Source organism: Urocampus carinirostris, chromosome 7 (genome assembly GCF_059441175.1).
Source record: "Urocampus carinirostris isolate Australia breed hairy pipefish chromosome 7, RoL_Ucar_1.0, whole genome shotgun sequence".
Classification (NCBI taxonomy): domain Eukaryota; kingdom Metazoa; phylum Chordata; class Actinopteri; order Syngnathiformes; family Syngnathidae; genus Urocampus; species Urocampus carinirostris.
The window spans coordinates 9,999,975-10,025,846 of NC_142355.1; the positions used below are offsets into that span (position 1 = coordinate 9,999,975).

The 25,872-nt window shown below is 36.6% G+C and overlaps 1 protein-coding gene across 6 annotated transcripts in view; it reads right to left on the reverse strand.

Annotated features, from left to right (window-relative positions):
* ppp6r3 (protein phosphatase 6, regulatory subunit 3) overlaps window positions 1–25,872 on the reverse strand; it is a 47,899-nt gene that overhangs the window by 11,921 nt on the left and 10,106 nt on the right. For 5 of the 6 annotated variants that reach the window (XM_088339687.1, XM_088339688.1, XM_088339686.1 and 2 more), the window contains exons 6-17: window positions 25,131–25,196; window positions 22,210–22,322; window positions 21,767–21,880; window positions 20,202–20,328; window positions 18,385–18,537; window positions 15,628–15,777; window positions 14,448–14,512; window positions 13,839–13,954; window positions 10,375–10,460; window positions 8,506–8,592; window positions 6,512–6,609; window positions 3,098–3,152 (exon numbers count right to left, since the gene is read on the reverse strand). In XM_088339687.1, coding sequence (XP_088195813.1) covers window positions 3,098–3,152; window positions 6,512–6,609; window positions 8,506–8,592; window positions 10,375–10,460; window positions 13,839–13,954; window positions 14,448–14,512; window positions 15,628–15,777; window positions 18,385–18,537; window positions 20,202–20,328; window positions 21,767–21,880; window positions 22,210–22,322; window positions 25,131–25,196 — 1,230 coding nt within the window. The remainder of the gene's footprint in view (window positions 1–3,097; window positions 3,153–6,511; window positions 6,610–8,505; window positions 8,593–10,374; window positions 10,461–13,838; window positions 13,955–14,447; window positions 14,513–15,627; window positions 15,778–18,384; window positions 18,538–20,201; window positions 20,329–21,766; window positions 21,881–22,209; window positions 22,323–25,130; window positions 25,197–25,872) is intronic. The other variant, XM_088339692.1, reaches the window with a different exon arrangement.

Sequence of the window (25,872 nt, forward strand, 5' to 3'; positions counted from 1 at the left end):
CTACATTTACCATTGGCGGGTGCAGCGCTAGCGAGTCGCATCAAAAGGAAACCATGAGGCATTTTCCTTTTTGTGAGCACCAAATGGTAAGACTAGGCAGCCCAAATAACCAAAATCTAGTTGACGATTCGATGTGACACAGTGCAATTGTGTAATCGCAAAACACCGCAGATTGAGCCTTGTGTGAGCCAACATCACCCATGACAGAGCCCCTCTAGAGATTGAAGCATCTCAATATAATTATCCATCATGTTGTCTTCATTTTAAAAACATTTTCGTACTTTTTTTATACAGCTTACATGGACATATAAATAAAAACAATATTTCCTTTTTTTCTGTGACTACCAATCTAGGAAAAGTCATGAGATTCAAAGTTAAACAAAATATCATTCAAGGGGATTTCCCTGGATTTTTAACAACATGATGGTGGTCATTTTGACTAGAGGACAACAGGATGGATAAGTACTACCAGAAAACAAAATTGGCACCGAAAAATGCAATTTTCCTTTAAAAATAATAATCGCACCAAAATTGCAATACTGTTCTAAAAAATCGCAATGAGATTTTTTGTTTTCCAAAATCCTGCAGCCTTATATCAGACATTTGAAAAACACAAGCTCTGCATAAAAGGCATATGGTCACCAATTTTGCAGACTTGCAGGGTTACCAAAAGCAGCGGTAGCAGACCTGGCAATATGCGAGTAAGTGACCCAATGGACAAACGGACAGCCAATAGTGCTAATGTACACGGTCCCAACCTGGTTCATTTTGCCATGTTTAATAAAGAAAACATGTTAAGACTAGCGTTCTTCAACATATTAGACAAAACCAAATGTATAAGGAGTGAGTAATGTGGGGTAATCAGTCAATTTCACATCTCCTAATTGTAAAATTTTACAGGGTCAAATTATCCCAAAATTGAAGATTGAGTTTAATAGTCTGAGCGATTGCCATCTCCAACAATTGCTGGTAATATCACATTAACCGATTATGTTGCAAGTCAGGTCAAAGATTGTTAGTGTTTTCTTATGGAAAAAAAGAGTCAGTATGATAAAAATTATGCTAAAATGTATTGATACTGATCAACTGATCGACTATACTTTAAATAATATATAGGGTTTATTTATGTCATAACCATTTGTCAAAAACAATATACTTTAATTTCTTACTACAATGACATTGTTTCTAAGATAAACATAATACATAATATATACAAAAAAATGATTCACATTCTGTTTTTATCAAAAATACATAATTCAAAAGCAAATAACCCCCCAAAAATATGGCAAAGTTAATAAATACATGCAATATATAAAAATTGGTAAAAATGAATTTTCCAACATTTCAATCTGGCAAACAATAACTAAACTTTTCACAAAACACAGCAAACTACTAAAACAGTAATTAGCTTCATTATTTTCTATGTATGTGTGTAAAATTAAATTATTTTGTTTGGTATAGATCATTGCCATATTTCTTATTCCGTAACGACATGTAAATACGCAGAGAAATCTAAGTATGGTCTCAGTCAGACTGCAAGTTTTTATATTCGATTTATATATTTCCATCGCAAAGGTTGTGTTATTATTGTACTCGTGCATGTACACGCATTGAGTAATTGTACGTGCCCACAAGCAGTTCTTTCATCCAGAATACTTTTTATCTTCTCTAACTCATTCACTGAAAAAAGTCTCATGTGTAGTGGTCGGGTTCCTGGGACATTTCAGTTTTATTTTCTGCCCTCCACAGCAAAAATGCTACAGTCAATATTTAGTGGATCAAGCAGTTGTATCCATTCACATATAGTGAAAGGCAAACACAAGCGCACCTTGAAAACACACTGGACAGAGCAAATCTGCTCACTCTTAGAGTGCGGGAAAAACAAGCGCAAAAACTTAGCTGAATTTGGTGAGTGACATGAAGGAAAACAACCTTTACTTAATGTAAAGAATTAAACACAGACACAAAGTCCGTTTGCGTATTGACGTCACCCTTGCATAGCCCTTGTAATCAGAATCCATGCAAACTTCATGTAAAAGGGGCTATTTGTTGGTCTCTCGGAACATAAACAATTCACAGCGACAGCTCCAAATATTTCACCTCTGATCACAGTAAAACTACTGCCTGCATGTAAACGCAGTCATCAGAAACTCCCCCCTTTACGCCACCACTCAGCAGATTGCAAGCTGTGTCGCACTAAAATGAAAAGTTTTGCCCTGCCGGACTGTATTTGTTGTTTACCAGTAATAATCCGGAGAATATTTGAAGAAACGCTTGAAAACAGCTTTATCAGAAAGGGTGGACAGCCAGTTAGAGACCATGCCGACATTGTTTTACTTAAAATATAAGGCACAGAAGCACTTTTTAGTACTATACAATTGCACTCACCAGGATGTTGTGTATGGATGCCTCTCTTAACAGAAACATTTGTTACCAATTACGCTTTTACTCACCAGTAAATAGAAAGACAAAGGAGGCACCCGTATTAAAAAAATTAGAAATCAAAAGAAAGCACTGGGCGCCTTTGCAGAAGTTTGAACATGCTTCAGCATCAAAGTGAATTCTAACAATAAAATTCATAAATTCAGGTACACTTTCACATAAAAAAGCATACATCTTTTTAGCTTCAGGTAATGAAGTCATCATTAGCACCTATATTAATGTTAGTGAGCTATTTTTGTGACTTTGCAGTTTGCATGCGTTTCAATGAATGGATGTATTGTAGTAGAAATGAATTCAATTAATTTTGCATTAAATCTGTTGGCGGTTCGGACCCCAGTGAAAATGAATTCTCGGGTGTTATGAAATCCAGAAATACTGTAAGAGTGCGATTGACCGCACTAGGTAGAAATCAATAATTTACAGAAAATGGCAAACTCATTAATTAAAATTAAAAGCCTCAAAGCATCATGTTTAAGAATCTCATCTCTTCAGATTATTTTAGTACCATTAGCGATGCTCCGACTCATTAACTATCCGAAGAGAACTTTCCTCCAGTCAGTATTGACTCTTTGATACAGTGAGATTAATTAAAGACCACTGGAAATGCATGTTGCCACCTTCATTTATGTTCAAGATGAATAGTTAAGGTACTTACACTTTCATTTGTATTGAGTGAAAAACTGATGTCTGATATTCTGTCAAAGGGAATACTGCAACGTTAAAGAAAAATGGGTTAGTTAGGAGCTCAATGTATATTATGTCATATGTTTCTAAGGAAAGGACAATATTCAGGAAAATGAATATGACCAAAGTCTAAAAGTACTTTTCTGGACTATAAGGTGCACCGTATATCCCCAAATTTCTGGCCAATTTGAGGGGTTTTCGGGAAGTGCGCCTTATAAATAGGTGCGCCTTGTATGCAGACAAAATTGGTAATGTGTTACCATGTTTGTGCAATTAATGATCAGTCAATACATATTATCGCTGACCACAATTGCACAGCAATGGTGGCAACGGGGATGGACCTGAATAGCAATGGTAACAGCTCGGATTCCTAACCACCAAGCAGCTAGGGACACTGATAGTTGTTCACAAATGCATAACTATGAATGCAACAGGCATCAAACTCAGATTGTGGTTTAGAGTGTGCCAGTACACATCCACTAGACCACTTGGGATACAGACAATACATGAAAAGGCATTAGATCTTATCTCATTATCACATTAACTCACAGTAGAGATAAAATTTGTCACTTTCTCTCAGCTCAAACTAAGTATTGTAAGTGATAAACCTTTTGATTAAGTGTGGCCATGTGTTTATTTATATTTGTCGGGACAACCGAATTACTTCCCACAATTCCGTTTTTTTCATTCAGTTTGAAATGACAGATTACTTCAGACAATGACCTCACCATAATACAGTTCAGAATCTCGTGCGTTTTGAAAAGACATTGCAAGTGTGCTGTACCAGGGTCTGCATTAATGTCAGACAATATGCTCGTAGCCAGGCCTAATAATAACATCAACAATTTGGCCTTGTGATTAAAAATAGTGTAATGATGAGATAAGATTGTTATATGGGTCCGATGCATGTTAAATTTAGAGTTATGCAATAGTATGCAACTGCTTTTGTTCAGTGACATATTCTGATTGATAAATCAATGCGCAACCTTGGCCCTAACAGAAGTTTCAATTCCACGCGCCTTATTGATCGTTGCAACACATATATCACAAAAATTACTTTTTGGGGATATGCTTATGAACTGGTGTGCCTTACTGTGTGGAAAATACAGTGTAGCGTTCTCAGCATTTTTTCAGAACAATAGTAAATGTTAGGGAAGATAAAAGTTAGCATTATCGAAAAAAAGGTATGATTTAAACAAAATTTTAGATGAGTGGATTACAGAAAAAAATGGGAATTTTGATCATTAGTGTATTTTCCGGACAATAGGTCACTCAGGGCTATTAGTTGCGTAAGTTTAAAGATGCAAACTTGTTTAAAAAATTAAACCCATAAGTCAGTTATTGGTGTAAAAAATATCACTAGTTTTCTGCAAAAAAATAGATGCTTGTTTTCACGGTAGAACCCAAAGATGGTAGTTTACGGCATGCTCTTTTTCAGGGTGGAAGAAGACGACACTAGAGTTATTCCCAATCCAAGCACCAAGACACACATGAACACAATTTATTGTTCTGTGGGTACAAAACATTAACGATGCAAGTTTTAAAAAGTCACCAATATGTATAAAACCCTACCATATAAAAATATTTAAAAAATATTGGTTCCAATGTTTTACATGTAAGTAGTATCTATTTCACTACAGTGTAACTGTGAATATTTACCCATTTATTTCATATAAAAGAAGCTCATAAGTATATGTAGTAGGAACATCCAACCTACTGTAAAAAGTGCAACTCATAGTCCGGAAAATACAATAATTTTAAAAGAAGTTAACATCCAAAGATTTCAATTTTCTCCTTTGTAATTTTAAAAAGTCAAATTTTGTAATTGTTCATCAGCGGTTAGTTGACCATTCACGAGTTGAAAATGAATTCATTTGCTTACAGTTCCGGCCGATAACTTCTTGCAGTTACAGTATCTGCCCAATATAAGTCAATTAATTATCATTCAAATGGTATGTACTGTATGAACATAGTTGTTTTTGGATCTACATCTTTGGATAGGATTGAAAATGTATGCAGGATGGGGTAGGCAAATGTAAGAGCAGAATTTCCAGGTTTCAACAAAGTCTTGGTCCCATTTGAAGTCCCCATATCGCGTTTACTATGAATGGTAGTACGATAAAAGTTGAGCCATTTACATTTAGATTACATTGAGTTTTTTGTATGGCTATTATTTTTTTATGTATTCTCAGACCAATTAATGTGTTCTCTTAAGCAGAAAAGCTTATTAACTTGATAATGGACTGTTGTTCAACTAGAATTTTTCATGAAATTGATAAATTTAGTGAGAGTCTGGTGACTTCCTTTCCAGCAGGATGGGGCACTACCACATGTGAGCCTCGGGCTTAGCCAGTTTCTAAACACAACACTGCCTGGCAAATGGATTGGATGGTCTGAGCAGAGAATTCACCATCGTATGTCCTTGCCACCTAGATCTCCAGATCTCACATTATGCAATTTTTTTGGTGAGGATTTGTGAAAAGTCTGGTCTATGTGCCCCCTATTCCAAGAGATGTGGATGAGCTAAGGCCACCAATAACAGAGGCTGTTGCAACCATTGACAATTATAGTTAGGGACACGTTTGGCAAGAATTTGACTCTCGGATTGATGTGTGTCATGTGGCCAATAGTTCTTACATTGAACATCTTTGAACATTAAATGTAAAAATTTAGAATACAAGCTTTCTGAATTTACCAAATGTTGATTTATATCCTTAATAGTTTCCGACATATTCAATGTCAAAATGTGACCAAGACATTTATATCAATAAGATTATACACTTTTTTTAAATCAGCAACAAAAAATAGGGGAAAAATTATAAGCAATGAATTAGCTAGAAACGTTTTAAAATCATTTAATTTTGTTATTGTATATTCTCATTTAACCTAGGCTAACTGAATTTGACGATATGCATTCATATATATTACATGCTGGTGTACAAACAATATTTCAGAATACAAAATCAATTATGTATTTTTAAATTAGATTTTTTTTTTATGGAATTGGAAGCAAGATATGAGCTACTATTTTTAGGATATTGAAACAAAAAAATGTTCTGTAAATTCCACAAGCACGTGAAGATGAATGATGACACAAATATGTCAAGTCCCGTGGTTTAGGACTTAGATCTTTGGAAGGTGTCTGAACTTTTTAATTACGAAAAAAAAGTTCTTAAGAGGACTTGGACAGCACACCATTGATATTGGTTAAGCACGATCACAAAGACTTACAGGCACGATAAAATCCAAAGTTTGCAAGCATACAGGCTTTAATTTCCATAATATGTTTGCCAATGTAATTTATACTTGGTCTTTGTTGTCCTATCCCACCATATTGATCTACTTTATGTAATCATGATTGAACATATTTAGTGATTGTACTCACTCCAAAACATCATCTGGATCAGCAAACTCTTCGTCATTGAAGCCAAACTGCTCAATAAAATTGGACGTCATTTGTTGCATCTGATAATCGGAAAATGCCTAGCAAAAGCCAACAGCAATATCAATTAATGCTTACAATCACGAGCAGGGGTCACCAACATGGTGCCTGCCGGGAGAGACGATTGTTTCTAAAATGTAGAAAATATCGTACCCATCGGTTTTCCCCATCATCAGATCACGAATGAGAATTGTGAGAAATTTACAGGACCCATATTTTCATATGATTATCCTACATTGATAATAAAAAGTAATCGCCAGTACAGATTGTTTGGGATTCATTTTGTGCCATCCCCCAGGAAGGCGTATGAGATTTAAGACGGTTGGTAACCCCTGCTCTCAAACCTACACAAAGTTTGTCAGGATTTAAATCATTGGCCGACTGCACAGACGCACAACGTAACACAATATTGTAATCTGTGTTTGTGAGTAATGTGTGGGATTCATAAAACATGTTTGTAGAAATAGCTGTGTTTTTTGAAAGAAAATAAAAATTCACTTTGTGGCAGCACTATAATAAAAATCATTTTTAATGTGCACATTTAATAATACTTCCCTTCTGACAGATGTTTTATATTTAACTGACCATACTACAAACAGTATTTAGTTGGGAACAGACATTTACATAAACACGTGAACCAAAAATACCTCACAGACCCGGTATGTTTGATCCATCACGACAGATGTGGACAAACTTTTTGAGTGGAGGGCCGCCTTGTGTTCAAAATATCAAGGCCAAGAGGAAAAAAAACAATTGAGTGATTGATTTGATTCTCTATTTGATTCTATTCTCCAAGCAAATCACGAGTATTTTTTTCTTTTATAGTCTCTTCTATTTCTTCTAGAATAAGAAAAAAAAGAAAAACATTTTTAAAACACCAGCAACAATACACACTTGTGAATAAACAAACATGAATACATCTACATGTACATGTTATGTTTATGAGGCATTTTCAAATTTTAAAGCAAAGCAGTATGTAATGTCCTTTTTTTAGCACTTAATTTGGTGATATGAAAATGCAATAGGGCTAGTCAAGAAGTGGTTTCTTTTGCTTAAAATTTGATAAATATATGAATAAACTCAAAAGAGAAAAAAGCAAGTACAGAAGAATGTAGCCATCTATTTGAATGTTAGCTTTAAAACATTTGAAGACAAACTGGAGAATAAGAGTGGCACCAAATAATAATTAGTAGTACAAAATTTTACGATATCATATTCATCATCATTTCTAACATTGTTTTGAGCGGTCCTAATCAAAAACCCTGACGAGCCGCATATGGGCTGCAAACTTTAGTTTTCCCACCACTACATTAGGGAGTGCAGGCGTTGCCATTTGACAATTTATCCGCAGAGATTTCAAAGCTCAAGACTTAAAAGATTAGCCGAACACGTGAATAAGTAAATACAAAAACACACATTGATCCAGGAATCCTGAAGCAAAACCAAGTAATCCCATCATTTGGTTTACTACTGTTAGCATTTCTTTCCAAAAGAGATTTTATCTCACAAATCATTCAAACTCTCCCACTCTACGAATGAATGACCCGACCAAACCAGACAACATCTTGACTTCTTCTGTCTCAATGTTATGGTTGTAGGTGGATGGAGGAGAGTGTTTTATGAATATCAGAGAATTTTAATAGTCCAACTTATTTTGCAACATCATGCTACCTTTCTAAAGTGGCACCTGAAGCCTTATGTTAAAATCCAACACTTAATGTGAACATGTAAAATCATTAATTCACTAGCAGTAATCGGATTTGAATGAATTGTCATTTCGGGATCCTCAGGCCTTCAAATGAAGCGGTCCATAGAAATATTTTTCTGCTTTTCTTAATGTTGAGTGTATGTTAACATCTGACAGCAATTGTAAAATATATCAAATGGACTTTGACTCGGGTAAATTGATTTGCTGGTCTTAAAAAAAGAATCCTTACTTGTTGTAGAGATGAGTCATGATGAAAGCTGCTGTCTTTATAGTCAACCTCATCGTCAGTAGAGGATTGGATCTGTTGTGTGGTCACCTGATGAGAACGAACAATAAAACGGATGAAAGTGCGCCTTATAATCCTTTGTACGCTTTATACAGGAGACTATGGTGGATAAAATTGAAATTGCAAAGTTAATTATACTGCATACAGTAACTGTTCTGCCTGTGAGAAACATATGAAATGATCTTTGAGTGCCCTCATGTGGTTAAAATATTGATTGTAGCTAAAAAGGACACAAAAGAGAGGCACAGAGCTTGGCTGCCTTCGAACCCGCCTTTGCAAATCCTTTTTTGTTGTTGCTTTGGACAGTAAATGTCCGCAAGTATGAAACGTATCAAGATTACTAGAATGAAGATATTTGTTTATGGTATTGTTATGCACAAAATGACTTACTTTTGAATGAATTGTTGATAGCATGTGTTAGCTTAGCTTGGAATTTACAGTATCTGTATAGTTGGTCAATGGTCAGCCAACTGGACTTTTTGTACGGTAAAATTCGGACTATAAGCCACGACTTGTATTCCCTAAGCTTTCAACCCTGCTGCTTATGCGGGTAAAAGTATGAGCAGTAAAGGTGAAATATATGTGTCGAGGAAGACACAGGTTTAATGTAACTTCTCGCTTGAATAAAACTAGCATGAAAAGGCCCTCATCATGGAAAAGGTGTCAATTGAAAGGGTAGCGCTAACTACCATATTGGGTGTGATCATACAAGTCTTTTTATTTGTAAACGTAAATAATGTTGCAAAACGAACGGACTACAAGAAGCAACGTCCAACAAAGCAAAAATGTTTAAGGAGAATTCCTCTTTATCTGTTAGCATTACCGTGTGTTTTGGAGTAAATATTTTACACGTATGGATTCCATGGATTGTCCTTGATGTAACGAAGCAATTTTCGCGGACCTTCAAACAAGTTTCAGACGGCCAGGGGTTTAATGGCGAGTTACCTCGGCTTGATAGTTTTTGGGTATCTTGTTTCAGACTGAAGTGAGCTTCAGCTTTCCAATGATATGTGGCATGATGTATTTCAGTGACTGGTGACATGGTACAGACACTTTTGTCAATCAAAAGTGTGGCAGAACGTTAAGGGGTTAAGGTACCATATATTATTAAAACTCTTTGTAAATATTTCATGTTTCAATGTGGGCACATGCGGCTTACAGTCCGGTGCAGCCTATGTAAGTACTTAATGTTTTTCCTTTAAAAATGTACTGGGTGCCGCTTACAATCAGGTGCGCTTTATAGTCCAAATTTCATGGTACTTTGTTTTTAGTTTTACGGCAAACTTACAAGGGTAATGGTAGAGGCCATTGTCCGAAAAAACCCAGCTAAAGATAAGTGTGGTTATTCGGAGGACGTCGTTTACGAGCCGACAAAAAAAAGAGGATAGCTCGTAGTGAGGACAGCACAGTAACCATTAATGAATGAATTCATTTTAGCGGTGAAACCAGATGTCGTAATGTTAATTCACGGTTTATGTAATACATTTTAATTCAAATGTATGTATTTATGTATTATGCAACTATAGCTCCCCATATATGAAAAATATATGACTTAAGACTTTTTGGGGAATACATCTTATAATCCAATGCGCTTTAGAGTGCAGAAAATACATAAATTATTTTGCATTTACTCTATTATGTATTATATAAAGTGAATGCGAATGTATTGTGACTTTAAAAGGTAACAGGCATGGTGCAGCTTAAGCAGGCTAAAAATTACAGAAGATATTTCTGGGTGGATTACATAGACTATATTTACATTCAATATTAAATAAAATTAAACACAAACAAACAAAACAAATAATAACTTACCAGATCAACAGTGTTTCTCTTGTTTGTGTCTGTCAGCTGCCCGGTTATGAAGGCTTCCCATTTTTCTCTGTCCTCCACTTTTAGCTCTGTAATAAAAATAGTTATCCTTACTCAGTAATGAGGCTGCACAATTTTGTAAAAAAAAAAAAAAAAAAATCTAATTGCGATTTTTCGGACCAGAATTTCATTTTCGATGCGATTTTCAAATTAGAAAAAATAAACTACAAAGTGTCTTGTGAGTACTTAATTATAGTGAGCAGTGTTTCCCATAGAATCTTGTGAGACCCCGGGGAGAGGACAGTCAAGGGCAGGGATCTCAAATATACAGTGCAGGGGCAAATTGCGGGTCGGTCATTTTACGCTGTAAATTGAAAAGTTTAAAGGGACAGTTGTATCATTTAGCGCCTCCTAGTGGTTGAAAAAAATAATTTGTAAAAAAAGAACAACATTGATTTTAAAGAGATTCCAAAATACACAATGATGTGAACGGGCATTTTTCAAAAGATACACGTTGATTGAGAAATTTGCATTTATTTTACATAACATGACCCAATTGTCAGCTATCTTGCTGCTACGGGTAACCAAAAACCTCAAAAAGACAAGGCAGGAAAATGTGAGGTAAAATTGTGCATTTTAGTCACTTTGAGTCTCCATAGTTTGAATTCTTCCTTGCACTCATGGTTGGTTGCACTACAAAATACAGTTATAAAATACACAAACTAGTGCAACCTTTCCCAGTCACTCAAAAAGTGACTGTAGCTTTCAACCAGAAGAAGATATAATCAGATGGTGTCCAACTGTCACTAGGCGTTTCGACCCTAAACCACAACGCCCTCAAGTTGGCGGGCCGGCAGTGATGGCCAGTCACTGCCCATCTTCTCCTAGTCCCCAGCTAAACTTGCAGAGCCAGCTGCCCCCACCAGGGTTGTGTGACAGGAGACTATGTGGTCGAGGTGTCCATTTGTACTTTTTCCACCTGGACTGATCCATTTCAAGGAAGTGTAGTATTTCTAACGCTACATTGTTCACATTTTTATTTTCTTTTACCCTTTCTTTAAGGTTTTTTATCTAGTGTTTTCATATTTCAACCTATCCTGTTCTTTATTAAGAATAAGAGTTTAAAAAAATGCTATAATTTGGGGGGTGCTTTGGTCGGTTAGGCCCATGGGTAGAGGTTTACTGTAAAATGAAAAACAACGCCATGGTGATTTGCATCATTCAATTACTACCGACCCCCACCCTTCCAGAGAATGCAGGAGCGCAGCTGCGAGAAATACAACATGTTTATCATCCAATCAACCAATTCATAGATCCAACAGTTGTATTTTTCAACCAATCAAAACCCAGACAACAACCCGTGGCTGCCGATTTAGGTCGGCAATCTTTGTATCACAGGCAATGCACATGTGGTCCACATGCTCGTACAGTGTTTTGTATCAAAACGGTTAGACGATGTGTCTGGGGCACTTGAAATATACATATATTATATATATATACTTGTAAGATATCCAGAGGTATTGGGGGCAGCAGTAGCTCAGGAGGTAGCACGCTCGCTTTGGGATCAAGGGATCCCAGTTCGAATCCCGGCTCGTCCGTGTTACATGTCGAAGTGTCCTTGGGTAAGACACTGAACCCCTAATACCCCTAATAAGCAGGTCTTACATGGCTGCAATACAATGCCGCTATTGGGAAATGTGGAGCACATTGTAAAGCGCTTTGGGAAGTCAAAAGCGCTATATAAATGCAGATCATTTCATTTCATTTCCGGAACGATTGGTAGGGGTGAGCTTTGTCCCTTTTCCTAAGCCGATAACTAGTTTTGAGAAATGTTTGAGATAAATTAAGGCAGGGGGCGGCTTCACAATCAACTAAATGTGCAGAGGATCGATGGAAACCAACACAACTATATTAAGTGTTTTAGTTTTATTACCCTGCTGTTGGGTCTGTTAGTTACCAGTGAGAGACTATGTTATCGTGAGCTTCTGGCCATCGACTTTGTTGTCGGAGATCGTGTATGCAGTGGATCCCAGTGCTTAATGTGTATAATTAATAATGCCTAATTAGTTTTAAATTACCTTATAACTTTATTGTATGTGTTTTTTAGTAATTAGATATCCACAGTAACCATTGCGGTCTACATTTACTGACGTGAAGTTATTGCGGCCGCTTTACTTGCACTTTTTTGAGTATATTACTGCGCCCTTGTTAGTAAAAGACAAAAACAAATACAAGCGAAGGTTGCATTTCGTAATTAAAGTAAAACCTGTTAATTATGGGGTGAATAGGCAACGCAATTCGTGATCCAGCATAAAAAAAATGTAACAAATGTGAATTACACCACTCGTTTCATAAATTTTATATACTGGATCAATCAATGTACCGTATATCCTCTGTTTACCACTATCTCTTACAAATCAAAATCTATGTGTAATTGGTATGAGGGTTCTGACTTCTTCATAAATCACCAAAATTTTGCATCCACCCTTACAAGGTTAGCATTTTTGGACACCTTGATGCCATATATATATAACTGCATATAATTATTGAGACACTTTTCTACTGACTTTTGAGATAAAATTACATAATCTGGAAAAAATTATACGGCTATGCTATCAGAAATATTGATTAAAGAGTTGCTCGCTGTTGTTTCGGGCACCAAATTTACTCCGCCTGTTATACATGGATACCGTACCTATGGTGGGCGTGGCTTAGCGCTCGCTGTCGGATCTATAAATTAACTGAAAAAGGTGCATATTAAGACAAAAAAAGCAGCACATTGTAATCATTGTATGGGGACAACTCTAGAACTACAACCCCCACACAGTGAACACGGGAGCTGCGGATACAAAAACATGTGCTAATAATAACTAATAAACCAATTAACACAAATAGCGAAATAGAAGACTGAAAAAATCGAGCAAGCAAGCTCACCAGTGCGTTTGCTCTATTGTTTAGTGACATTCTATTTGGCGAAACACTCCTTTCGATCAAATGACAAACTACAAAATCCTTGAAAAAACGCAGTGTCTTACGATTACACAATTGCACTATGACACGCAACGATATCGATTCAATTTTGGTTAATTGTGCAGCCCAACACTTGAATACCTCTACATACGAGATACAATAATTTCATAATATGAGATGTCTTCAATGCAAACATTTTGCCTGAAAATCCCAGTTATGAGAATTTCCAGATTCTAAGGCTAGAGACTGCTGGAAACCGCTCGCCGCAAGCATAAGCTCTCAGATGCAGTCATTATGGAATAGAAGCAATATTTAAACAACAAAGTGACAACATGCCTCTCTTGTTTATGGATGTTTACATTTGCACTTTGGCGCTAGAATAAAGGTTTTACTAAAAAAAAAAAAAAAAAAAAAAAAAAAAAAAAAAAAAAAAAAAAAAAAATCGACTCACATTTGCTACATAAAGATCATGAAGTGTGCATGTATTCTGCTCTTACCAGAGATAAGCTGTTGTATCTGTAATCCATTAGGTCCTTTGTCACAATTATGAAGTATTGAATTAGCTATTCTAGTGAGATGACCCATGTATCCTCGCCGTCGACCACCTTCTACCCTACAAAAGACAACAGCATTTACAAACATTGGGCAAGCAGAGGAACAAAAAATAAACCATTTGTTTGACTTAACGGTATATTTACTATTAGTTTGATCGTCCCTTTATAATTATTACTGTGTCGAGTAGCCATGCAGGTGTGATTGCCTTACTTCTATTGTGTGAATTCAGTTTAATATTTATGTTTCCTATGACTTAAAAATGTTGTGTTAGAAGGTGTATTTTAATAGAAAACTATAATTAATATTTGTATTTCGCATTATTTTTCATTACACTATTATTACAACTTAGGCCGGTCACCAAGTATTACCTTGTAAATATTTTTGCCTATTTTTCTCGACATTCCTCCTTTTTTCTTTTTTAAGGCTTTATTACGAGTGTACCCTGGAGTACCCATCTGCCATGTCAAATCTTGTTGCAAACAATGTTCACCACGTTCTTATCAATGACAGTAAAAACAATTTAATTCAATATTACATGTAGAAATACTCACTGCTCTTTTTCGTTTGTGTTCCAGGCATCAATGATTCTCTGTATGAAATGGCATTTTTGAAACAGCTGTTGAGAGAATTTAAAAAGGAAAAACAGTTAATGATAAACAGAATCCCTCAAAACTATTCAGGCACTAGTCAAAAAAATGGAAAGATTTGCAAATTGGTTTGTGTTTTCTGATTAGAATTATATAAAATAGGGCCCCTGGTCCTTACACATTTGCATCATAAGGTTTTTGCAACAGAATAAACATTCTCACAATGATACACCTACAGTGTTATATTGCCTGATATTTATTTTATTTATTTATTTTTGCTTAGAGGTCTGTTTAAATTACTGTTAATGCCAAACATTTGCCTTCATAGTTTGTCATTACCTCCCGGTCCATTTTAATTGAACTCTTCACAATAGTAAAGCAAAGAAACAATTAAGTTAGAAAGCACTTTTACACAAACACAATTACTAAGTCCATTGTATGAAAAGAGGTCATGGGCACTTTTTTAGGGCAACACGATTGCAGTCAGGTCTGATGTCTGATGTGTCATGGCTCTCTTAACCCCACTATTGCTACTAAACTACGCTCTTTATCCCCACGGAATGGAAAATATCGGTTAGCACCTCGATTAAAAAGTACAAAATTTAAAAATTGCACCTCGGGGTCTTTCCAGAGGTTTACAAAAAGTTTGCTCTTTTCTAAAACAGATATGAATTCTAACAGCAAAGTCCACAAATTCAGGTAAATGTTTTTTTTAAAAAAATATAAAAAACAGAAGAATACTTTAAAATGATTAAATCAATCAGATACGTAATTTGCACTTAAATTAATGTTTGTTTGCTATTTATGTCAATTTCTAGTTTGCATGAGTTTACCCGAGTTAAATAAACTAGTGGAAATGAATTTTTGCATAGATTTGCAAATTGGTTTGTGTTTTAAAGGGGGAAAATTGTGCGCTATTCAATTGATAAAAATAACCACCTTCAGATAAAATTTCAGCAGATATACAAGAACTTTCTTACTTTATTAAGTATTTAGTACCCAAGGTGTATTTTTTTCTGGAAAAATAACACTTTTTGAGACTTTGTGAGCTGACAAATTACTTAAAATGAACCAAACATTAATCAGCACTTTTATTTGTTAAAAAATAATGAACAATCTTTAGGAGGGGCATGTTATATCTTACATGTCTGACGAGAATGCTCTCTTTGGCATTCTCTTCTTCCGAGTCAGGCTGGACTTCAGAGGTGAACGGAGGCATGACCAAAATAACAGCTGTACAAATTTCCACCTGTATGTGAAGGAAGTTGTTCCAGACGTACCTGAAATACATATCCTATGAAAAACAGAATAGTATTACAATTATTAACCAATATATATTCTCTTTTCTCCCTTGTCAGTATAAATAAAATACTGAACTTTTCATATACAAGAGTAAAGAAAGGAAAACACAAGCATTGCTGTCAACAAAATAAAACAGAACGGAAAACATCTAACTTATCCAACATTTTTAAAATAACAATAATCAACAAAAAATCCTAGCACCCACACCCACATTTCAATTACAGGGTTCATACACCATTTTCATGGCCAAATTAAAGCACTTCTTAAGGATTTTCAGAGCCACCCCTCGAGATTCTCCAGTACACTTAAAAAAATAAATACGGAGTAAATCGTGTATTTTATAGAGCCACAAATATAATACATTTTTATATGCAATTTTTAATCTTGCGTGTGAATTTTATCAAGACATATGATTGTTGGATCATGATTAAACCGCAAATATGTTTGTGAATCTGAACAATATGTGTGTAAATATTTTTAGACAAATCCCTTCCCACATTGGGTGTTGGGTAAAAATGTAATACAGGGAGTGCAGAATTATTAGGCAAGTTGTATTTTTGAGGATTAATTATATTATTGAACAACAACCATGTTCTTAATGAACCCAAAAGTCTCATTAATATCAAAGCTGAATATTTTGGAAGTTGGAGTGGGGCTTTTTTAGTTTTAGCTATTTTAGGAGGATATCTGTGTGTGCAGGTGACTATTATTGTGCATAATTATTAGGCAACTTAACAAAAAACAAATGTATACCCATTTCAATTATTTATTTTCATCAGGGAAACCAATATAACAGCTCAACATTCACAAATATACATTTCTGACATTCAAAAACAAAACAAAAACAAATCAGTGACCAATATAGCCACCTTTCTTTGCAAGGACACTCAAAAGCCTGCCATCCATGGATTCTGTCAGTGCTTTGATCTGTTCACGATCAACATTGCGTGCAGCAGCAACCACAGCCTCCCAGACACTGTTTAGAGAGGTGTACTGTTTTCCCTCCTTGTAAATCTCACATTTGATGAGGGACCTCAGGTTCTCTATGGGGTTCAGATCAGGTGAACAAGGAGGCCATGTCATTAGTTTTTCTTCTTTTAGACCCTTTCTTGCCAGCCACGCTGTGGAGTACTTGGATGCGTGTGATGGAGCGTTGTCCTGCATGAAAATCATGTTTTTCTTGAAGGATGCGGACTTCTTCCTGTACCACTGCTTGAAGAAGGTGTCTTCCAGAAACTGGCAGTAGGACTGGGAGTTGAGCTTGAGTCCATCCTCAACCCGAAAAGGCCCCACAAGCTCATCTTTGATGATACCAGCCCATACCAGTACCCCACCTCCACCTTGCTGGCGTCTGAGGCGGACTGGAGCTCTCTGCCCTTTACCGATCCAGCCACGGGCCCATCCATCTGGCCCATCAAGACTCACTCTCATTTCATCAGTCCATAAAACCTTAGAAAAATCCGTCTTGAGATTTTTCTTGGCCCAGTCTTGACGTTTCAGCTTGTGTGTCTTGTTCAGTGGTGGTCGTTTTTCAGCCTTTCTTACCTTGGCCATGTCTCTGAGTATTGCACACCTTGTGCTTTTGGGCACTCCAGTGATGTTGCAGCTCTGAAATATGGCAAAACTGGTGGCAAGTGGCATCTTGGCAGCTGTACGCTTGACTTTTCTCAGTTCACGGGCAGTTATTTTGCGCCTTGGATTTTCTACACGCTTCTTGCGACCCTGTTGACTATTTTGAATGTAACGCTTGATTGTTCGATGATCACGCTTCAGAAGCTTGGCAATTTTAAGAGTGCTGCATCCCTCTGCAAGATATCTCACTATTTTTGACTTTTCAGAGCCTGTCAAGTCCCTCTTCTGACCCATTTTGCCAAAGGAAAGGAAGTTGCCTAATAATTATGCACACCTGATATAGGGTGTTGATGTCATTAGACCACACCCCTTCTCATTACAGAGATGCACATCACCTGATATGCTTAATTGGTAGTAGGCTTTCGAGCCTATACAGCTTGGAGTAAGACAACATGCATAAAGAGGATGATGTGGTCAAAATACTCATTTGCCTAATAATTCTGCACTCCCTGTATGTAGTTTATATTTTCAGTTGCAGAAAGTTCTTCCTATTACAATTTACCACTGGGAAACGCTACCTTAATATTTTGCATGGTTCACAATAAATGTCCGTAGTTGATAGATAATCCGTGCACTGATACAAATTTCACACTGCCCTGTTTAGATGCAGCATACTCCTTTCCTCTTAGGCGCGACCCGATACGCTTCATAGGACAATGCCGTAAAAAACAATGCCAGCTGCAATTAATCAAGGGAAGAAGAAATGTAATGTTCAATCAAAGCCACCGGAGAACATTGTCAGCCTCATTTTTAAGCAGAAATATTAAGAAACATCGCAACAATTTACAAGCACTTAACTCAAAATTCAAGACCTTTCAATCCTTGAAAACCCAACAATAAAATTCAAGCTTTTTAACGATTTTACACGCCCACACAAACCCTGGAATTAGCATGTTAACCGTTCAAATAGGACTATTTTAATCAAAATGTCATATTTACCAAAGATGTTTGAAAAAGTCATACTCACAAGTATTACTCCCAAAGTGTTGAGGTGAATGAGCTCTTTATTGATACAAGGAGTGTTGGTTTGCAGCAAACTGACCACTAGTCTGACCACATGGAGCCTTGCGCTACCGACAGGAGGATCGAGCACCCCCCACGTTGTCTTCATCATTTCATTCTGTTGAAAAAAATGTATAGGACACAAATTTCTAACCAAGTACTAAATCAGTGCATTCTGAAACTATTCACAGCACTTCACTTTTCACACAATTTGTTACTATACAGCCAAAGATCTATGTGGAGTGAATAAACGTTTTTTTCCTAAAATTCTACACAAAACACTCTATAATTTCATGGGCATAAGTATTAACCATCTTTACTCAATACTTTGTTGATGCAAATTTGGCAGAAATTGCAGTCTCAAGTCTTTTTGAACAAGATTCCTCAAACCTGGCACAACTATCATTTCTCTTTGCAGCACACGACGCCTAGAAATCACAGCAAAGAATTCAATCTTTGTCCAGATAATTTTGTTTCTTGTGTCTTAAGTGTCCTTCTGGACCTTTTTTGGCAAACTTCGGGCCTGTTGACAGGTTTTTTTTATTAAGAAATGGCTTCAGTCTTGCCACTCTATAACACAGGCCAAAAAGATGAAATAATGCAGAGACAGTTTTCCTTCTGGAAATGTATCCGCTCTCTAGAAAATGCGAGCGCTTTGACACATTGACCGTCAAGATTCTTGGTAACCTCCCTGACTTTGGGCTCTTCTGCCCTCATTGCTCCGTTTGGATGGCCAGCCAGCTTTGTAAGAGTCCTAGTGGTTATTAAATTATGGGACCTTCGAATTAGCATAAATGTATATGTACCCTTCCCCAGATATGTGCTGCGAGACGATCCAGTTTCAGAGGTCTGCATTTCTGACAATTCCTTTGACGTCACGCATGGTTTATGCTCTGAGATACACTTTCAATTGTGGGATCTTATGTGCCTTTCAAAATCATGTCCAATCAAATTAATTTACCATAGGAGGACCTATATTAAGCTAAAAAAAAAAAGATCTCAAAGATAATCGGAGGAAACAGATTGCACCTAAGCTCGATTTTAAACCTCGTGGCAGGGGCTGTGAGTATTTACCTAGAGATATTCTCTAACTGGCTACATTTGATTTTCCTTGCTGTGTTTATAAATCATAGTTTGTTAAAAACAAACAATGTTGCATTATTTATTTGTGTGTCTATATATTTTTCTTTACGACTGATCATTCATTTTCAATTTAAAAGAACTGAAAAATCGACAATTTAGAGCTAAAAAAAAAAAAGACATGACGTCCTGCAAATTGCTTCCTTCTTGATATTACAGAGACAAAAGAGGCTATTTTAGACTATTTATGATGGTGTCGCCAGCCCCACCTGCTGGCTGACGAGGTAACCACCAAATTAAATTATGAATAAATAATTATATACAATTATATACAAATGAGTAAAAATGTAATAGAATGTCTCAGAGAATATAGTCCACAGGAACTAGTTTGCTCTCCGTCTTGCGGCTAGTCAATTATATGCTTTGACGCGCCGAGTTTTTCTAGCTTTGTCTACGATGGGTGTTTGACTTCCCAACCAGATAAGTTTTGAAAAATAATTGGGTATGGTTAGGTATATTCTCTGTACACTATTCTATAACCGATGCAGGAAGAACATTCCAAAATCACACAAGAGGGCTGGTTCAAGCAAAGTACTGAATCACCTGCTAAGCCAAATTAATAGAAATAAATATAATGGAAAAATAAGTACCATTACAATTTAGTAAAAAACCTTCTGCATTGCTGATTCTTTTCAAAATTACCTTTGGAGGGTGCAGCAGCAACTGATGAAAGTCTTTGAGTCTTGGTCTGACAGCTTCCAAGATGCTGTGGTTAACTGAGAATGATGGGTTGGAAACTTGAGGGGAGCATTCAATGTGGCCCTCAAATCTGAAAGAGACACACCCAGATTGTTTTCAGTTGCTGTGTGTACGTGCAGAGAATATTCGGGTTTAAGTCCGAATATTAGGGGACAAAACAATCAGAATAACCAGTTTAAGAAGAGAGATTATTCATGTAGTTGGAATATTCAGTTCGAGAGAGCAATACAGGAAAATAACTCACTTTAGCATTATGTATGGGATAAAAGACAACCTTATTAATTTGACTCACTGTAATCAAGTACCAAAAGTGACAGACAAACGTTAATAAAACTCACACATTTTTATGACAAATAATCACGTCGACATTTACTTTGGACACCCTACATTTAGAGGAGTACAAGTACAACTTGTAGGGGACTGAACTGCCACAGGTGCATTTCCCATAACCTTTTCCAAACAACAACTCTGCAATGACCTCAAAAGGCCCACTATCGGTCACGAGACCTTTCGTTTTTCCTATAAGGGCACACAAGAGCACACACACCAGGGCCCACGGAGAGACATTGCATTCGTTTAGAGGATGAGGCCAGACTCTCCATCTGTTTAATAAAGATTTAAACCCCCAAAGTGGTCATTTGTAATCAAAACATTAATGATTTGCGTATGTGTATCATACTTCATGCTAGTGGATTTACTTTATGTTGTGTCCAAATGAAATTTCGCTCATTATTAACAATTCTTTTTAACTAATCGGATAAATGTATTTTGAAAAGCAGAAACTGCTACAGGTCACAGGACAAGCCTCCAGTGACAGAGGCCATAAGCAGCATTTAAAAGAAAGGCGTGAACGCCCCCCGTCCTCTTTTCCTCATTCCTGCTCTCCATGGAAAGTGGCTCGAAGGGGGAGCCGAGCTGGCCTTTGCCCCATCTGGGACCATGGGGACAAAGGAAGGCGCGATCCACTGCTTTGCCTCCTCGACGAAACCCAGCCAGGAAGCCAGGTTTTGCTTATGTTCCTCTTTTTCCCTCCCCATTAGCTGAAAAAGGCACGATGGATTCAACAAAAAGGACAAAGACTTTTTTGCGGAAGTGGGATGCGCCATACCTTTTTCCCCCATGTGATTCTCCATCTGACCCAAAGGTAACACAACCAAAGACAACGCAACCAACTGTCTTTAGTGCTGGGTATAAATATCATTCTGACACGCTACCAAATAATTCCTGATCATTTAAATGATTTGATTATCTTAAAACCATCACTCCTGCTACCGAATTTCTTCCTCCTCCCTAACGTTGCAAGTTCTTGTGTTAACAAAGTCCTTATTCTTTCTTTTGATTTAATTTCAGTTAGAATCAAACCACCTGCTGGCCTAACCAGTTACCACCGAAAGTTACAAGCTTCACCTCACCGATAAACATTTACATTGTTTTTGCAGTGCTTTGAAATAGTCTATTATGTTTACGTTGGAAATTACAATTAAAATTGAAAATATCAAAGTACATACGCTGGTCGCCTTGTTTCAAACAAGGTAAGAAGGATCTGGATAACATTGACAATTGCAGATTCATTCTTCTCCTTATCAAAGATGTGATTCAATAGCTTCTCCACAGTGGTTTGCCTGAAGACAGAAAACAAAAATGTCTTTACCAAATTTATTGGGGATCATTCCTAAGTATTTATTTAAATACAATGTCCCCAAATATTTAATAAGAATGAGTAGCCAGCAACCGGTGTCAAAATCATATGCATTTTTTAGAGTTGACGATTTCCAAATAAGAATTGCTTTAAACAAACAATGAATTATCTGAAAGAAACAGCAGGACCAATTTTTTGGTAACTAAAATAAAAAATATTGACAAAACAAAAAACGTTATTTGTTCATAATGCAATGTCCTTGATCTAATACAGTTGCGAGGTAAGCAATATGTATTTGTCACCAACACTTACTTTTCAAGTGTAGCTAATAACGGATCTGGTTGTGGGCATCCTTGGACCTGGAACATCTGGTCTCTGCTTAGTCTGATGATCTCACAAAGGGACTGCGAGGCATTGGAGTGTCTCTGTGTGAATGGTATATTTGATATGAAATGGCAATAAAAACAACATGAAGTAACTGAATAACAATACATAACATTCTCACATTTTGTTTTTGTAATATAAACACTTTGTCTTTTTCCTCCAATTTCCATCATAATTGTACGTGTGGTTGTGTGTTCTGATTAGGATTATATAAAATAGGGCCCCTGGTCTTTACACATTTGCATCATAAGGTTTTTGTAGCAGAATAAACATTCTCACAATGATACACCTACAGTGTTATATTGCCTGGTATTTATTTTATTTATTTATTTCTGCTTAGAGGTCCGTTTAAATTAATGTTAATGCCAAACATTTGCCTTCATAGTTTGTCATTACCTACCGGTCCATTTTAATTGAACTCTTCACAATAGTAAAGCAAAGAAACAATAAAGTTAGAAAGCACTTTTACACAAACAAAATGACTAAGTCTGATGTATGAACTGGGCATTTATTTAAATGTGATATATAGCTGTTGAGACTCATGTTCCCCCTCAAGCTAACTAAAATCCTTAGCAAAATAAAACTGATTGATTTAAAACGTAAAGAAAAAAACATCAAATAAAAACATTTGAAAAACTAAGACAGCAATAACACTATTGAATGTATTTGATTGCATTAGACCAGGGGTGCCCGTGGACCAGATAGGGCCCGCCAACGGATTTGATCCGGCCAGTGAAACAATGCTGAGAGAAACATGAGAAAAATGAGCTGCATCACGCCAAACAATAACCTGCTATTTAACAAAGCAAACCAAACTGTAGCTGTATTCACTGACCACCATTTATTAACTAGAATGCATTTGAACAAACACCCATTACAATCTTTTAAAAAAGAGGTCATGGGCACTTTTTAGGGCAACATGATTGCAGTCAGGTCTGATGTCTGATGTGTCATGGCTCTCTCAACCGCACTATTGCTACTAAACTTCACTTTTTATCCCCAGTGAATGGGAAATATCGGTAAGCGCCTCGATTAAAAAATAAAAATAAAAAAATTGCACCTAGGGGTCTTTGCAGAGGTTTACAAAAGGTTTGCTCTTTTCTAAAACAGATATGAATTCTAACAGCGAAGTCCACAAATTCAGGTAAATGTTTTCTTTAAAAAAAGATAAAAAACAGAAGAATACTTTAAAATGATTAAATCAATCAGATACACAATTTGCACTTAAATTAATGTTTGTTTGCTATTTATGTCAATTTGTAGTTTGCATGAGTTTCCCCAAGTTAAATAAACTAGTGAAAATGAATTTAATTATTTTTTTCACAAAGGCACAATTGATAAACACGACAAGATATGAAATCTTGGTGAAGGAAAAAATATCGAGGAAAAAAACAACTGCAACAATTGTTTTACAATCGAATCTTACACCCCTAAATCGAAACGTACCGTATTTTCCGCACTATAAGGCGCACCGGGTTATAGGGCGCACCCCGAAAAAATAGTTTTTGGTCCTATTTTTGACATACATAAGACGCACCGGATTATAAGGCGCTACAATGGGAACATGGACAAAACAGTCAGATAGTTCAGTCCAACTTATTGCCCCCTTAATATTCCCAAAGCTTGCAAAGACGCAAATACATGTCGAGAACACGTGCGGATGCGGTGTCCGTACGATGTCACTCAAATGCATCGTTCCATCATTCGGAAGGTTAAAGTCTTGGGATTCAAGAAATGCCAACCATTCCTTAGTTTCTATTTTATTTTTCGCTCGCAACTTTACTGTGCATATGACAATAAACACTTGGAATTGAGTTTAATTTAAAAATAGAAACTCCATTCCATCCATTATCTGAACCGCTTATCACAGAAACATCGAGTTCAGTCTGAAACAAGATATATAGCCGGAGTAGCTCACCGAAGTCGTTGTGTTCATAATAATGTGCAGCCGTGGTCCTCTTATATCCGTGAGTGTAGTAAATCCAGGAGAATAAAATATTTACAAATACAGTATAGTAAAAAATGCTTTCTGTATGCCGTCAGCCACGTGCTATACACATTCATCTTTTTCGGCCAATTGCAGGCTTTGTTTTGCCGTTTAAGCCAATGCCAGCCTGTAAATGATAAAAAGGATCCGCCTTTTGACCTCCGAATAACTTTAGCCAATAGTGATCGATTCAACTGATGATTGACACATCTTTTTTGGCCAATTGCAGGCTTTGTTTTGCCGTTCAAGCCAATGCCAGCCTGTAAATGATAAAAAGGATCTGCCCCTTGACCTCCGAATATCTTTAGCCAACAGTGATCGATTCAAATGATGATTGACACATTGGTTAGCCAATGAAACGCCGGTAAATAAATCCCAGCATACACCGCGGACTACTTGGCGTTCGGGGGAAAATCTAGTTGGCGGCTGCAAGTTAGTTGCAAGACTTTGCGAATCAATATTGATCCATAAATAAGGCGCACTGTATTATAAGGCGCATGGTCAGCTTTTGAAAAAAATAAAGGCTTTTAGGTGCGCCTTATAGTGCGGAAAATACGGTACTTTAACTGTTAACCTCCCAAAAATTCTCAGCCCTACAGCTAAGGCACAACTTTCATGCCATTCATTTATTTGTTCAGCCCCCATGAGAGTTTTTTCCATTATGTGGCACCTAAGCTAAAAGGAGTTTGACACCCCTGCATCTATTTAAATGGTACACTAAAGTCAATACGAACAACTACTAGTTAGTGATGTATTTTTTGCCAGACTTTACAACTGATTTTAACTCAGGTTATGTTACGTGAGCTGACACTTAGCATGATAGTTGCTTGTAAAATGGAGGAGAAAATAGGGTCAAACTTACGTCCTCATCCTGAGACGGCTGTACCATGTCCACGAGCCTCTGAATTATATTCTCCTGATTCAGCCACTGAAACAGAATAGAAGCCAAATTCAATGAAAGAATAATTTTGACAACTATTACAAGCAAAAAAAAGGGAGCTATGAACGAGTTCTCAAAAATTATTATAACAGTTGATGATTTTGATGGTCAACATCGTCATGACTCTTTAACAATTCAGCCCAAGTACCGAACGTAATATGAGCACAGGATGAATCAGAATTGAATACTGATAAATCGAACTAACGTATTTATTAAGAGTAAAACGTGCACAATCTTTAACCTAAAAAAAGAACTCAAAGTTAGGCTGGGCATTATAAACGAGGACTGAGGTAACAGGCTCAGACGTATTACTGTTTTATATTACCATTTTTGCAAAGATTTATCAGTCGAAAATATTGGTGACCACAATCGCAAAACATTGAATGCAAACACATCCATGGACCCACATACGGTCTATTTTTAGTAAGAATATCCAGATCACTTGTGAGGACGATCTTTGATAAATACGTGAATTCTCTATAGCTCATGCGCAGAGACGAGGCGTCTCTTCATTTCGATCCTCGCCTATAGTGAAAGTGAGTTAAAGGTGTAGTACTGAATTTTGAATTCATTTCCTACGGCTGCCTGGCTTGTGTCATCATTGCAGTCTCTTTAAGCTTGTTCATGATGCGTATGCAAGTATGTGCCTTTCTTTGACATGCTC